This window comes from Impatiens glandulifera, chromosome 4 (assembly GCF_907164915.1).
Source record: "Impatiens glandulifera chromosome 4, dImpGla2.1, whole genome shotgun sequence".
Lineage (NCBI taxonomy): Eukaryota > Viridiplantae > Streptophyta > Magnoliopsida > Ericales > Balsaminaceae > Impatiens > Impatiens glandulifera.
This window is the reverse complement of record NC_061865.1, coordinates 40,622,130-40,639,360: the sequence shown is the minus strand read 5'-3', so window position 1 is coordinate 40,639,360 and position 17,231 is coordinate 40,622,130. Positions and strand designations below refer to the sequence as shown.

The 17,231-nt window shown below is 29.8% G+C and overlaps 1 protein-coding gene across 1 annotated transcript; it reads left to right on the top strand.

Moving 5' to 3' along the window:
• Positions 1-5,651: 5,651 nt before the first annotated feature.
• LOC124935129 (LEAF RUST 10 DISEASE-RESISTANCE LOCUS RECEPTOR-LIKE PROTEIN KINASE-like 1.2) lies at positions 5,652-9,332 on the top strand. Its single transcript, XM_047475587.1, has 4 exons — positions 5,652-6,477; positions 7,719-7,745; positions 7,846-8,145; positions 8,219-9,332. The coding sequence occupies exons 1-4, from the start codon at positions 5,652-5,654 to the stop codon at positions 9,136-9,138; spliced, it is 2,073 nt and encodes a 690-aa protein (XP_047331543.1). The 3' UTR covers positions 9,139-9,332.
• Positions 9,333-17,231: the final 7,899 nt, after the last annotated feature.

Below are 17,231 nucleotides of genomic sequence, written 5' to 3'. Positions count from 1 at the left end.
ATGAATAATATTATTTGTGGTTAAAAAAATGAAATTATGTATATGTTTAAATGATGTGGAAGTGAGAGAAAATGAAAAAGTAATTTTGATACCTTGAATAACACGCTGCTGTATGACATGTTAAAAAGTGGGTGTTAGGCTGACGTGGCAGGGTGTTAAATGAAAAAATTTGACACCTGCTGTGGGTGGTCTTAGAGTTTGTTTGATTGTTTTCAACAGGGTTTTGTATAAATTGTATTTTTAAAATTAGTATTTAAAAGTTTACTGTCTATCATTTATCTAAATATATGAGAAAAGAGGGGTATTTTAGTATTTCATAAATAAAAGAATAATGGAATAAATAAATAAAATGTTAGAAAATATTGAATTTTGGAAATAAATTCTTAAAATAACTAATTTATCAAACAAATTCTTAGGCATGTTCAAACAAAATTATTTTTTTAATCAATCGTTTATCAACCATTACATTATTGATTTTATTAACTAAAATACTAAAATACCTTTTATTTTAAATTATTATTTTTTATTTTATTTATAAATATTAATACCCTTTAAACTTTTTATCAAAAATAACCTTTATTTCCTAAAAAATTACATAAACAATTATTATTATTTTCTCTTTCTAAGTTTTAAAATAATTTAATCCGAACAAACAAGGCCTTAGATATATTTATTATTATTATTAAATGATAGTTTTTTTTAGAATTTGTTTGATAGGGATCATTTGAATGTTTTTATAATTTATAAAAAAAATTATCACTCAAATTTTGTTTATTTATTTTATAATATTTTACAATAAATAACTCATTCTTTAAAATAATTAACATATGATATCATTAATAAAGATAACTAACATTTAAAAAATAATAATAGTAATATTATTTTTCACCTTCTGTTTTGATAATGTTTTAAAATTACATTCTTGTACACAATATTTTTTTCTTTCATTGTAGATATGTCTTTCATCTATATATATATATAATAATGCTTAATTTTTATAGTGTCCGAATTGCCGGTTCGAGAGCTGTGATTAATTTGGATATATATGTGATAGTAAATGGATATATTTGCGCCGGATTGTGGGTTTGATTCGTCCATAAACTTAAAACGGTTAAAAATAAAATTAAATAAGATATATATGATTCGAACTTATAACCTAACAAAATAAGTACAACTCTTTAACCAACTAGGTTAATAACACTTTATATTTTAAATTCAACACTAAATTTGATAAACGCGGAACATTTTAACAATATAAGTTCAACTTTTTAACTAATTAATTTATATGTATAATGATGCTTAATTTTTAAAGTGTCCGGATTACCGGGTGGAGAGCTGTGGTTAATTTGGATATATGTGAGAGTAAATAGATACTTGGGTCGGATTGTGGGTTGATCCCGCCCATAAACATTTTTACCGTAATATTTTTTTCACGATTTTTTATAGATACATGCTAGTGTAGCTTTATATCTCTTAAATACGTACTTTTACTTTCGTCAATTGAGTTACCATAATGTTAAATTATTTATATATTTTTTATTCTTGTAATAATAAAAATATAAATATTGATGCTGACAAATTAATAAATCTTTCAAATTTAATTTGTGCAATTATTAAGATGGTAAAGTTTTACATTATAATTTTGGATACCATTTTCATATTTTTGTTAGAACATTTATTTTTTAATTATAAATTAATATCATAACATTGTGAAATGAATAATAAACTAAAAATGTATAAGTTGTCATCTCAAAATAACAAAACTATCTAGGTTGATATGTGAGATTCTTAAAAGTAAGTTTTTTACTTTAGTTTAACAAATGTACTTATGAAAGCTTTGTATTAGTTTGTGCTAAACTTATTGAGTTTTGGTAAAATAACTAAAACTCAATCTATTTTAGAGTTAAAATATTTCGGATACATAATGGAAAAGAATTATTGACTCCATATGCAAATTTATTTACAAATTATTGAAAATTCTTCATAAAAAAATCTTTACATACCCTAACAAATGAGATTGTAGAAAGAAAACATACATTTTCTATAAAGGGTAAAATGAAAACGATTAAACTTCATAGTCTCAAATACTTTGACCAAAACAATAAGAGTTTCAAAATTAGTTTTATATATTATTATTGGTTATATTAGAGATCATTATTGAGGGTTAGTAATAAGAGATTTCAAGATATATTTTCAAATCTTATCAGTTTTAGCTTTTTATTATTAAAATTATATAAAATGAATTTTATCTCAATGGTTTCAAACTTAATTTATTATATATCGTGACATTTATAAATAAATAAATATTTATATCACTAATTAATTACTTAATGTTAATGAATTAAGGATTTTAATTATTAAATTTCAGAGAGTCAATAATCAAACTCTTATTTAGTTGTAATTCAATATAATTAGTGACATAAATCTTTTATTTATTTATTTATAAATATCTCACAAATAATAAGTTAACATCGTTTAAATATTAAGATAAAATCTCATTTTATATAACTTTAACAATAAAGATTTACAAATTGTGAAGTTATAAAAAAAAAATCTAAAATCTCACTTCGCCTAAATAAGTAGTCCCGTTTTTACAATTCAGCATATTATTATTATTATTATTAATAAAGTATTAAGTGTTTCAATTATTTTTTATAATTTAATAGAATTTATAACCAATTAATTCAGTTATACAAAATTAATATATAAAATTTCTTCTAATAATGGTTAAATGTGAGAATGAGATATTTTCTTGTGTCATTATCTATATTAATTAATTTAAATTAAATAGTTAACTAATCAAAATATTTATTTAAGAAATTTATCAACTAATATCTACTTTTAAAAAATTCAAATAATGCAATTTCTTGTAAACAATGTGTGAATGAAAGGGTAAACAAATTCTTCTGTTTTTTTTTTTCTTTTCTCCTTTTTCAAATTAAATTAAATTTTAATTTATATTTTATTGGTAAACGATCAAATTCAAAAGTTCAACGTTTATGGAAATGGAAATTTTCATTTAACTGTCACCGACTATCTCTCTTTCAAGTGTTTTATTTTTCTTTCCATAAGATGGGAAGTTTGATTTTAATGACACTAATAATTGTCTTAGTTAGAGAAATGACCAACACCTAATAAATAGGTGCAAATGACTACTTCATAGTTTCGGACGAAAATACTCCGTCGCGTCACGCGACGAAACCCTAATTCGTCGAATGTGTCGTCGCGAGACGCGACCGCCATCGTGAGACTCCAACGAATTAGGGTTTCATATTCGTTGGTTGTGCCGTCGCGAGACGCGACCGTCATTGTGAGACTATAACGAACGTCATTGTGAGACTATAACGAATTAGAGTTCTGTCGCGTAACACGACGAAGTATTTTCGTCATAACACATGAGAATGGGTCATTTTCACAAATTTTATTGGACGCTGATCATTCCCTCGAAATAAAGGCTTTATTAGGGTCATTTCATCCCATTTTCCGATAATACAGATGTTAATGTTATTTTTAGTCTCTGGTTAGTATATCCTAAACTCATAATTATATAAGTAAGGCTTTATGATTATTATTTTTTTAAATGCCAAATTATATTTTTTTTAACATGGTGGAACTATTAATATATGTATGTATATATAGACCTGAAAAAATTAAAATAAATAAAAAATAATAATAATTAAAATAGTCCTAAGAGAGTCGTTATTTATTAGGTAAGAGTAGATGGAAGATGAAAAAAGGAGGTTCCATTTGACTTGCATTTTTTTAACAAACCATTCAAAAAGCAAATAAAGAAGAAATGTAGAACAAAAGTTCAATTTGACTTATTAAAAATATTACGATGGAACTTAAGTGTTGAATGGAAGTCGATTTTTTATGAAATGAGGCTCGAATTTTGAAGGTGTCATATGAACTCAAACTATCAAAATTTACTATTTAAGCCTTTTACCACGTGGACAAAACACATGTCCTCTTATTCTCGTTTTTTTAATTAATTTTCCATATTTATAAATAAAATGATATTCACAAACGGTTAAAGATTTTTTTAATCGAATATATTTCAAGATCTATCTATTATAATTTGTTGAAAATAGTTTGAGTGATTAAAAAAACGTGTGATCTAAGAAATATTTAAAAATTTTTGAAAAGAAATAATTTCATTTTGTTTTTCATAAAAAATTGATAGTACATAAATGTTATGCGTTTACCAATTCGAATATATTTGTATTTTAAATTAATATTTTTTTGAGATATATGCGTTTCAAATTATAAAATACGATTTGAATATCTAAAAATTGTGTGATAAGTAAGAATAGTTGAAAAAAAATTAAAGATAGATAATTGTTAATTTTTTTTTGAATTTGTTAAATTAATTAAAAAAATTAAAATAATATGTTAAAATAAGAATACAGATATTTATTCGTTTTAAAAGAAGCCTTTAAAATTAGGATAGTTTCACCTTATACAACCTAATTCAAAGTTTAAATTATGTTTAATAAAAAATGATTAAAATTTGAGCCACAGACAATAATTTTACCATAAATAATTTAGTGAGTGAGTACACGATAGAAAATTTATTTACTATAAATGAGAGAATACAAAGCAAAGAGAGAAAAGTGAAATTGTGCTTTAGTTGCCTCTAAAAAGTGAATTATTTAGTATTAGAATAATTGAGTTATATAAATTGACATAATAAGTAAAACACATTTAAAACCAAGTCAATATGCATTCTTATAAAACCATCGTATCTTTATGTCTCAAAACATCTTAAATCATTAAGATTATGGACAGTTTAAAATTACATTTAATTTTTAGATTTTTTTTACATTAAATTCAAATCTATATAAATTTGTTTTCTTATAATATGTTCAAACTTTCTTCATTCTAATTTTTTTAATATTACATTTCGTACAAACTTTTTTTAACTCTAGGCCTAGTTTTATTTGGTTATTTTAAAAACCCAAATCAAATTAATTTTTTAATCAATTAATTCTCAACAATTACATCACTCATTTCATTAATCAAAATACTAAAATACCTTATAATTTAAATTATTATTTTATATTTTATTTATATATATCAATACCCTTTAAGGGCTTGTTCTCTTTGGGTTTTTTTAAAAACCCAACCCAAATCAATTTTCTAATCAATCACTTCTCAACAATCACATCACTCATTTCATTAACCAAAATACCAAAATACTCTTTATTTTAAATTATTATTTATTATTTTATTTATATATATCAATACCCTTTAAGTCTTTTTACCAAAAATAATCATCATCTCCTCAAAATCATCACCAATAATTATTTTTTTCTCCCTTTAGGTTTTTTAAATAACCCCAATCCGAACAAGGCCTAAATCTTTTTATCAAAAATAATCATTACCTCCTCAAAATTATCACTCATCATACAATTTCTCTCTCTCTTGATTTAAAAAAAAAAACATATCCGAACAAAACCTAACCTTTTAAGTTCTTAACTTTTTTTTGGTAAGTTGTGGTTTATGATAACATTAAAAATTAGAAATAAAAATATTTGAGATGTTGGAAGGCAAAGGGAAGGTTTATCTGAGATTTTTTTTTCATTTTTATATACTTAAAGAAATAAATATATCTCTAATTCCAAATTCCAATCCACCATTTTCACAACACCATGCCTTCTTCTTCTTCTTTTTCATCTCTCCACCTCCTCCTTTCTCTCTTCACTTTCTATTTCTTCTCCCAATCCTCCATTAATGCCCAAGAATCCAACTCTTTAGACTCTGTCTGCAAACAAAGTACATGCGGAAACGTCATCATCTCCTCCCCGTTTTGGTCACGCAGCTCTAACGAAACCTCCGCCGCCACCGCCGTCAGAGCTTACTATTGCGGCTACTATGGGTTCGGGATTGATTGTGTCGATAATCAACCCATTTTCAACATTTCTAACGTTAACTACACCGTTCAATCTATCAATTACATCGATAAAACCTTCACAATCTTTGATACGAACGCAATCAAGACAAACCCATCATGCCCCAGAGCTCGTCACAACGTTTCAATCGAACATCTCCCTTTGGGTTTCTCAAGTTCAGATCTGAATCTCACGTTTTACTTCAACTGCAGCAGCAATTTGTCGAATCACGCCAAGGATATAGAGTGTTTGAAATCTGGTGAAGAATTGTCTTTCGTATTTGTGAAGGGGAAGGAACCAGAGTTACCAGATGGGGGTTTTATTAATTGGGCTTCGGATTGCGATGAGGTTGTGGATGTGACGGTGATCGATGGGGAAATCGATCAAGGAAATAATCTAATTGTGGGATTTCCCGCGGCCATGAAAAAAGGATTCGAATTGAATTGGAGTCAATCGGAGGATTGTGAAAAGTGTATGAACACAGATGGAAGGTGCGGCGTTAGTAAACTTAGCGATGGAACAGAGAATTTCGCGTGTTTTTGCTCTAACGATGGCGGCTTCAAAACCACTAATAATCATTGCGGAGGTACGTCACTTAACTTAAAACGTTTTTAGCGAAAATTAAACTTATTTAACCAGTATTAATTGAGATTTTTCTCTTATAATCAAAGTTGGAATTGGTTGGTAAACAAAACAAGCGTGGCCAGTTGTAAAGTTGAATTCTAGAAATGAAAAATAAAAAAATTTGGAAAGTTGACGTTTATGGTATTTCCTTTAGGTCTTCTTCTTGTTTTGTTGTCTTGTAGAATAAGAGATGTGGACCAGTCAATATTGGGTTAATTAATAATATAAGATGTGAACTAACTCATTTGTGCCTTTGAAAATATATATTTGAGCAATTCTAATAGGCAATTTAAATTATTGTTTTTCTTTGTTGTATGAATTATTTGTGAAAAGACTTAAAATATAAATTGAAGGAAATATATGTGTGAGATTAATGAATTATTCAAACAATCCAGTCAAATATCCTTTACCAAACAAGTCCTTGGTGAGCAGACATTTAATGTGACATTTTATTTTGAGGTTCTATCATGACCAAGTCAAAATTGCTATTGCTATTTCATTTGGTTGGGTAGGAGCCAATTTCTTATTTGTTTTATTTATTTAAGGCTTGTTTGGATTGGGGTTATTGTAATAATCTAAAAGGGTAAAATGAGTAATGATTGGTGATGATTTTGAGAAGATAAGAATATTTTTGATAAAATTATTTAAAGGGTATTGATATATAATAATAAAATAATAAATAGTAATTTAAAATAAAAGGTATTTTAGTATTTTGAGTAATGAATTGAGTGATGTGATTGATAATAGGGGGAATGAAAAGATGCTTGAGTAGGTTGAGTTATTTAAATAACCCAACCAATAAGGCCTAAGTCCAATTTAAAAATACATAGAAATGAGTTTAAATAAAAAATATTTTAAATTTATTTAAAAATAATATTTTATAGAGATATTGATTTTATTTTACTTAAATAAAATAATGTTGTAAAACATATTTTAATTATATATATATATATATATATATATATATATATATATATATATATATATATATATATATATATATATGGTCAAACTCAGTTTTATGTGTGTTCCAAACAAATACATTTATTTATTTATTTTTAAAAAATGGTTCAATAAATAATATTAATAGTTCATAACATAATTGTAAATTTATTGATGCAATTTTTATTCAAATTCCTTTTAAATTTTGGTTAATAATTTGTAAAATTAACAATTTGCTTGTTTTTGTGGCTATTAAACCAGGGTCAAAACGCGTGAAACTTATCGTAGGTAAGGACCCTTTAGTTTTGGCGGTGACCAATTTTTCATTTTTCAGATTTCTATTAACATTTGAGAAAATTTTCATGTGACTTGTAACACATTGGTTGTTTTCTTGTGACAGGCCTTAGTGTGCCTATAGGCACCCTTCTTGTGGCAGGCATTGCATTCCTTCTCTACCGTCGTTACAAAAAGAAAAAGCGACAACAACGTTATTATTCGAATTCCTCGTCTTGGACTAGCTCTCAGATTACTTCTTCTTCTTACACATCCTCGAAAAAGGTCGACATCGAAAAGGCTAGCAACTACTATGGAGTTCAAATCTTTGGTTATAGCGAACTTGATAAAGCCACCAACCATTTTGATTCGAAGAAACAACTCGGAGATGGAGGGTTTGGTTCGGTTTATCTAGGTAAATAGAATGTTGTTGTGTACATATTTGTAAAAGTATCATTATTTATTTTATTTTTCGTGTTTTTCAATAGGAAAACTCCGGGATGGTCGTCATGTCGCGGTGAAAAGATTATACGAGAACAACTACAAGAGGGTAGAGCAATTCATGAATGAAGTCGAGCTTCTAGCCCGTCTTCGCCACAAAAATCTAGTTAGCCTTTACGGTTGCACATCGTCAAAATGCCAAGTTCTTTTGCTTGTTTACGAGTACATTTCAAATGGAACAGTAGCAGATCACCTCCACGGAAGAAAATCCAAGACAGGTTCTCTCCCGTGGATAACCAGAATGAGCATTGCAGTCGAGACAGCCAATGCGCTCACTTTTCTTCACATTTCGAAAGTAGTCCATAGAGATGTCAAAACCAATAACATTCTCCTCGACGACAACTTTTGCGTAAAAGTTGCTGATTTTGGCCTCTCTCGCCTATTCCCAACCGATGTTTCCCATGTCTCGACTGCTCCTCAAGGTACACCCGGATATGTAGATCCAGAGTACCATCGGTGTTACCAGCTAACCAACAAGAGCGACGTGTATAGTTTTGGAGTTGTTCTCGTTGAGCTCATATCTTCTAAGTCACCAGTAGACATAACTAGACATCGACACGAGATTAACCTTTCGGCCATGGCTATCAATAAGATACAAAATAGAGCGTTACACGAGCTAGTGGACACGACCCTTGGATTTGAGACGGATTCAAAGGTAACCACGATGATTACTAAGGTGGCGGAATTGGCATTTCGATGCCTACAAAACGAGAGTGACTTGAGGCCTACTATGGAAGAGGTTTGTAAAATCTTAAAGGAGATTCAAAGGGAAGGGTATGATGCAAATCATGTGGATGCTGATGAGTTAGATGTTATGGAGGATGATGTTGTCCCATTGAGGAGCGATCCTGCACTTCTATCCCCAAATTCGACAACCCAATCTTCTATGGTAATTCCGAGTGCTTAAAATGTTGTAACATATAATTGGGGTTGGTACAAGAAAGAAGACTAGTGGAAGAAATAGAGATTGCTGGGATTCTCATGATTCCTCACTTTTCCTCGTATAGAAATTCATGATTGAGTTACACAAAATTTTGTATCAATATAAATTAAAATAAAAGACAAAAAATGTTACAAATACAAATGTTAGAAATGTCATATTTATTTATCATGAGATGGTTTAAAATATTAAAATTTATGTATAAACAAATTTTTTTATATTTTTTTAATAATTTATGTCTTTTTTATTCTATTAACAAAAAATTATAACAATCTTATTATTTTGTTTAATTACTTGAATTTGAAGTTCCAATAAAAAATGGGCCAGACTGTCAAATTATTGAACCAAGTGGAGGTTTATTTAAATAATTATTTTTCAATAATATACATTTGATATTTTACGGTAATTCCGAGTGCTTGTACCATCAACTTCCTAATAAGTAACAAGTTTGAACACTAGTGGAAGAATAGCTTAATTTTATTAAACTATAAAATATAATTTTAATATTAAAAAATAAATAAATATCTATATATATTTTATAAATATATAATTAAAATGAATAAAATAGTTTAAAATAATCAATTCAGTTTAAGATCTTTGAATAAGATTAAAACTTTTAATTTGTATATATAATTATATTTATAATATATTTTATTTAGAATAAAAATTAAATAAATATTATTTTTTTATAATTGTAAATTTTTTTTTATAATTGTAACATTTAAATATCGACCTTTGAAAAAGATGTTCGAAACTCGATAGTTGTTGTCCCATAACTCAAATTTCTCTCAAATCTCGTAAAAAAAACAAGAAAATGACTTTCTCGAAAGATATCTCGCTTAAAATGAGGTGATGGAAATTAGAGTTGAATGAAATTAATATACTAATTAACTTTGACTTTTATAGAGTTTTTATTCAATTTTACTACTTGAGAAATCAAGAAAAGAAAAATATTTTACGTGTTAAACGCGACTTAAAGATTCCAATTTTGTTCGGTGCAACTTGATTACATGTGAAAAATAGTATCAACGCTATATCCCACGTGACAGTCATGGTCTCTACTATAAATTTTTGGTCATTTTATAAGATATTATTTTTACACTTTGTTTATTTATCAAGTCCTAGTTTATGCATCTAAGAATAGTCCTAGCCTAATCATGTGACTAAAGTTCATGTCGAATTTGTCCCAAAACTCACTTCAAAACCTTTTAGCTCGCGCTAAGGTATCATATATGACATTATGTTTATTAATCTCCAAAATCAAACTACATTCAGACATGATTCCCCGTTTACAAAGATATGTAAGCAGCCTTTTAGTAAGTTCAGTCCATTTTGTCAAAACCTTCCCTTCATAGGAGCAAAATCCGGAATTCTCTAGTCCACTTTAGGGGGCATTGTTTTTTTAAAAATGAATAACATGATATGCATCACATGCATCATTTGTTTAATCAATAGTGCATTTCATATCATTGTTGGAGTTCTAGCATTTAGCTAGCGACCGTTAAAAAAAATAATTCGAAACACTTCAACATCATGCTAAGGTTTGTAACTTCAAACCATTGCTTTTGATTTTGAAGGAAAAGGAAACATAATTACCTTTGAACCTGATTCCTCTTCCACAAGGATATGTAGGCAACCTATCAAATAAATTCGGTAAAAATTATAGAAATCTTGATTATCTCGATTGTGAAGAATATTCTAATCTCTCTTCGGAAACCGACAAGGATATTATGAAACGAGTAAGCTTTGAGACCAAATTTTGAACGAATGACTGTTTCAGGGGTAAAATTCAAAAATTTCTCCCCAAACAAACATAGAGACATCCATCTTTTGATTTCCACTAAATATTTGATATCGTTCAAATCTTTTCGGTTACAGTGAAGATCATCAAGATATAAGCCTAAACCCCAAGCTGAGTGGATTAGGAGAATTGTTTGATTTCTTGAGAAAAAGATTGATTTGAAACTATATAAAAAATAATGAGCAAAGTATTCATTAAGAGGTTGAGACATTGAAATCATCACTAAGCAATCTTGCTAGGTGTTCCAACTTTGTCAGTTATACCGATGATACTAAAAAAACAAGGATTCTTCCGTGTAGGTTCATGTTCTAAATGCGTCGTTGGACAATCTCTCTAGGCGCATTGTCACACATGCTTTCGTATAGGTTGAGACATTGAAATCACCAATGAACAATTTCTCTAGGCGTGTCAATTCTGCTAGATATACCCTAGTTGTCATAAATAATCCATGAGGTTAAGATATTGAATTCTTCACTGAGAATTTTTCTAGGCATACTGATTATATTAGATACCCTAAGTATAAGCTCAAATCAAGAGTTTTAAAAGTCTTTCTCTATGAAAATGCAATCACATGTTAGAAGCAGATGAAACTCCAAAACACCTGGTCAAAGGTGGTTCCCTGAAAAAAGAAATAAAACCCTATTATGAGCCCAAAAAACGTTCGTTTGATGACCCATTTAAAGTGATCACTTGAATATGATTATGAATCTTCTATAGAAAGTCCTCTCTACAAACAAAAAAGAATAATTTGAAATCAACCTCTTCTGAAATAGTCCATAACTTCTCATATGTTCTCAAATACTGAAAAAGTTTTGATCATCAGCTAACCAAGAGACAATGGGGGTCAGAATCTCTTCGAAAACAATGTAGTGAAAAAATAAAATACCCTAGTCTCTATTAGGGGCATTTTTAGAAGAACCATTCAATGGTCATAGCCTTGATCTAAAAAAATGTATTCAATCATTTATCCTTGTCCAGCCGTGTTTACACGCATCATGAAATTAAAATACCTTAGTCTATACTAGGTGTATTTTGAAACATGCATTCAATGGTCATCATAGCCTTGATCTAGAAAAATGCATTCAATCATTTTAGCCTAGGCTAGCCGTGCTTGTACGCATCATGAAATTAATATACCCTAGTTTATATTAAGGGAATTTTGAAACATGCATTCAATGATCATAGATATGAGCTAGAAAAAACAACAAATTATTTTGCCCCCAACTGATCATGCATTCACGAATCATGAATTCAAAATACCCTAGTTTATGCTAGGGGAATTTATTTTAAAAACATGCATTAAATAAACCAAGTCGAATAAAACCATGTTCTAATGTTCTTGGTTCATACTAGAAGACATCGCATTGAACTATTAATTTTTTCTCAACCTAAGTAGAAAAAATATATTTTCATTGCATCTTATTTTCGCCCTAATTCATACTAGGGGAGTTTTTGGAGTTTTGTGATGGAAATCTAGATACATCCATCTATAATTTCTCTTGAAAATCTTCATAACATAAAACTTGGTTTCTAAATGCCCGGTAGCTCATGGGAACACTCTTTCACAATTCGATGGCTAAGTGATGGGTCACAATTCATTGTTTAAATGCATTTAGTTCGTCTTACTAAGTCAATTGTTTGCTCAAGATTTCTAGCCTATATGTACTAGATTTCTCTCATATTATTCTCTAAGATAAAGTTAGATTTTGTTAAACCTGAAGTAAATTTCAAAGAAAAGTGTTGTTACTTGTTCTTGGACCTCGTTGATCTCTTGATTGAGATTGATGAAATAATATATGTTTCTATCATGAATACCATTTGGTGTGTTTTCATGCAACCTTATTCAAATTCATCGCAAGATTGGACAATAAAACGACACTTGATCATCTTGTTGATGTGAGAACTAAGTGTCACTACTTGTTCCTCACTATCTTGTTGACGTGAGACTTTAGTGTCACTAGTAGTTCCTCACTATCTTGTTGACTGAGAATTTATTGTCGCCAATAGTTTCTTACTATCTTTTTGATGTGAGAACTCAGTATCACCATCAATTTCTCACTATCTTGTTGACATGAGAACTCATTGTCGCCAACAGTTCCTCACTATCTCGTTGATGTGAGAACTCATTGTCTCCATTAGTTGCTCACTATTTCGTTGATATGAGAACTTAATGCCTCCAACAGTTCCTCACTATCTTGTTAATGCGAGAACTTAGTGTTGCAAGAAGTTCCTTACTATCTTATTGACGTGAGAACTCAGTGTTGTTAGCAGTTCCTCAATATCTTGTTGACGTGAGAACTCATTGTCGCTAACATTTCCTTATTATCTTGTTGACGTGAAAACTTAGTGTCACCAATAGTTCCTCACTATATCGTTGATGTGTGAGCTCAAAGTCACCAGTAGTTCTTTACTATCTTTTCAGAATAAGAACTTAGTGTTGCCAGTAGTTCCTTATTATCTTTTTGGTACGAAAACTCGATGTCGCCAATAGTTCCTCACTATCTTTCGTTATGAGAACTCAATGTCACCAATAATTTCTCATCTATCATTTTGATATTAGAACTTAGTGTCACCAGCAATTTCTCATCTATCTTTTCAGTATGAGAACTCAATGTCGCAATCAATTTCTCATATATCTTTTCGGTATGAGAACTCAATGTCGCAAATAATTTCTCATCTATCTTTTTGGTATGAGAACTTAGTGTCACCATCAATTCTCATCTATCTTTTCGATATGAGAACTTAGTGTTGCCAACACTTTCTCATTTATCTTTTTAGTATGAGAACTCAGTGTTGCCAGTAACTTATCATCATTCTCTTTATGTGTAAACTCGGTGTTATTAAATGTTCTTAATTATCACTTATTGAAGACTCATTTAACTATTATATCTCCACTATCCCTAAAACGTGAAACCTCAAGATCATGAGTAGGTTTTCACGATTTGAAACTTTGATTGTAACAAGCAAGCTTTCATCACTCGAAAAAATAAAAATTTGGCATTTTGACTAGATTCTCATCGCTTGATATAAGTCCTAGTTAGAATGACTATGCCTTTATCACTATCGTCGATATAATTCTTAGTCATCATGACTGGGTCATCAATGAAACATAAGATGTATTTGCGACCTTTGAGTTGTAAGTTCATTGATAACTAATCTTGTGAGTTACACTATTCAATAGGTGCAACTAAACTCACTAAATATGTAGAATTGTAAAGACATTGCATTGCAGGTGTTTACGGAGTCTCTACGCTCAAAGAATCTTGTTCAAAGGAATTCGCAAGAAAATAATTGTTGAAGAACAACTTGTCATAATCCTTCACATGATTGAAAACACAACTGATTTTTCATTCAATTTATGCTTTGAATATTTTAATTTTATTCTCACATGTGTTATTGTTCTTACATGTACTTTGTAGGAGTCTTCGTATGAGCTACGTCTATGATTCCTCGAGCACACAATATCAAGGAAGAAAAATAAGGTGAAAATACAAGTCTCCAAGTTGTATCTTTTCCTATCTTTATGCATTTTAATTTTTGGGTTCACAAATTAGGTGCCTATTTGATGAATGTTGGACACACATTTTATTAAGAAGAGAACCTTTTATCCAAATTCTGTTCAAGATGGGCTTTTGTAGACACCCAATTTGTACACCCTTAAAATTAAAATAAATATGTTCTGTCTAGTATGATGATCATAGTTGATTACTAGAATAGGATACCAAAAACATGAAAATTATTTTTAAAACCGGCCCATTTTTGATTTGGTCAAAACACCAATTTCTTAAAATACTTAAATTTGGGTGAATTGATACCTTCAGATTGACCAGTTTAGAAAATCGTGAATTTTATAGTATAATATTATTGTTTACAAATATTTATAAAACAATTAGTTAATACTCATTTTCTGTGTCCAAACGCAACTTCGTAGAAATACTCACAATTCAAGAGAACTGATACGTTTAGATTAACTAGTTTGGAAAATCATGAATTTTGAGTATAATATTACTTTTTGAATTTTTTTAAGAAAGTGCTTTAAGGACCAACACAAGAAAATCGGGTCAACTCGGACGATTCAGGTTCTGTCAACGCTGGTCAACTCATAATCAATGCGCTTGGACTAGTTAAAAAACTAGATTAACGTCATCATCTTCACCAACGAAAGCTATATATATGAAGGAAGCTATATATGTTCTTCATTTGAACAAGCAATGGCTAAAGGAAGACTAAAAATATGCCGATCTCAATACTTGACATATTTGGATGACTTGGGATGTTTTAAAATCCAGGAGTCCTTTAGAAAACCTCTCGATTTGATTTTGATTTTAAGCCTTCAAATGTGACACAACTTCGAAATATGGCAAGGTGCCAAAAATTAGACCGAAACTAACATATACCTTCTATTTAAAATCTATAACTTGAGCCAAAGTGCTTCAAAAATAGATTTCTACCTGTGTGTGGAAAGTTTAAACGCATCTCGATTGAATGAAACTAGTCTCATGCCGTAATTCGATGTTTAAAGGACTTTCCATGCCCTCACAAGGAGATGCAAGTGCATTAGCCTTGCCTATAGACCACACTAGGTTGCCCGTAAACCAAGAGATACAATTTGGGGCCATTGATGTTCTATTGAAAATTCATGAACTTATGGTCTGTCTTGTCTAAAACGCACAACACGAAAAATAGAACTAACAAATATACCTTTCCAACGAGCCTAAGTACAACCCTTGATATGGTCTAAGTCTGAGTCACCTAGGGTAGCTCGACAAAGTTTCTTTCCAAATGAAGTAGTTGAAGACAAAACTAAAAAGAGATTGGACTTTGAAAATTTGTTACTCTGTCTATACTCAACGAAACAAAATGATTAAAGTTAGAAATTGAAGCTTGATTAGTTTCTATCAAGTAGGGGTGTTCAATATTTGGTTTGAGCCAAATATCCGACCAAATTTGAATTCACCGAATTCGAATTCCATTTTTGGTGTTCGAGTCGAATTTTAAACCAATTCAAATTCAAATATGGTTTTCTGTTTGGTTTTCGAGTTTAGGTTTCAATTCGAAAACCAACTCGAAAACCAAACCGAAAACCGAATTCATTTTTTATTATTTAACATTTATTTTAATTATATATTTTATAATATATTTATTATTTATTACATATAATTAAATAATTATATATTAAATTATAATGGGTTTCATACTATATCTCTAATATCCAACCCAATAATTTAATAAATCCCTAATCCCTAATCCCACATTCCCTTTCCCCTCCCTCTAGAGTCTAGTCGTCCACCTTCTAAGTTATATTAGTCAAACCTCCTACTTTACTAGTCTTTACAAATGCCCACTTCATTTCTAATTCTAAAAATCATTAAAACTCTTTACCTATCTAGCTATCTCATTAGTAATATCTTGGTAGTCGTCAACACTATTTTACTTCCATGGTTCAATCGTCGAACATTTGAAATTAAAGGTAAGTCACTTTGGGTCATTCGTGGTTAACTTAAGATTAGAGATGAAACTAGGTTAAACATCATTCTATTCTACTTATGTTTTTCGAACTCGTATTTGTTCTCTATCGGAGAAAGAAGAAGCGAGCTCTCAGTCAAATTAATGTAATTTCCTTCGAGTTTCAGAAAAAGCTCAAGCCAAGACACATCTTCTCGAGGAAGGAGTACTCGAGGTCACTTAGTCCAAAGTCGCGACGAAAGAAGCTTCATGAGTGAAGTTCACTTTTCGACTTTCGATTTATAGAAGAAGGTGTAGACAATGTGTGACTGATTCCTGGAATTAATAGTATCGTTCGTCGAAGCACGACGTGACAAGGCATTAGCTCGCAAGGCCAATTTCCCAGAGGTTTAGTCAAAGCCTTATCTAGATCGTCTGTTCGTGATTGGCATTCCCTACATCCAGATAGAGGAATGTTACTGTAGTGGACTCACATGGGGGAATCACTGCAAAATGAACACAATACAACGAAGAAGTCTTCTCGAGTAGAGAAAGTAAACAAGGCTCCCTATGCGAGCCTACACATCAGAAATTGACGAACTAAGAGTTTCACAAGTGGAATAAAGAGATTTTATTTTTTGGAAATGTTTCAAGCCCCAACGTTTCATCTAATGCTCCATTGACATCTTATTCTCGCTTCAGACTTTTAAATAAGTTAAAATATTCCATTCCATGGAATTCCAACTTTCTTCGATTAAGTTTCCTAAACTCTTTCAACGTTCAATTTTGACTTCAAACTTCCAATATTCAATTA

Bases quoted from the DNA above. Each gene is read 5' to 3' on its own strand.
- LOC124935129 (XM_047475587.1), top strand. From the start codon at position 5,652: ATGCCTTCTTCTTCTTCTTTTTCATCTCTCCACCTCCTCCTTTCTCTC. The intron at 6,478-7,718 runs GTACGTCACTTA...CTATTAAACCAG, and splicing joins CACTAATAATCATTGCGGAG to GGTCAAAACGCGTGAAACTT. The intron at 7,746-7,845 runs GTAAGGACCCTT...ACATTGGTTGTT, and splicing joins ACGCGTGAAACTTATCGTAG to TTCTTGTGACAGGCCTTAGT.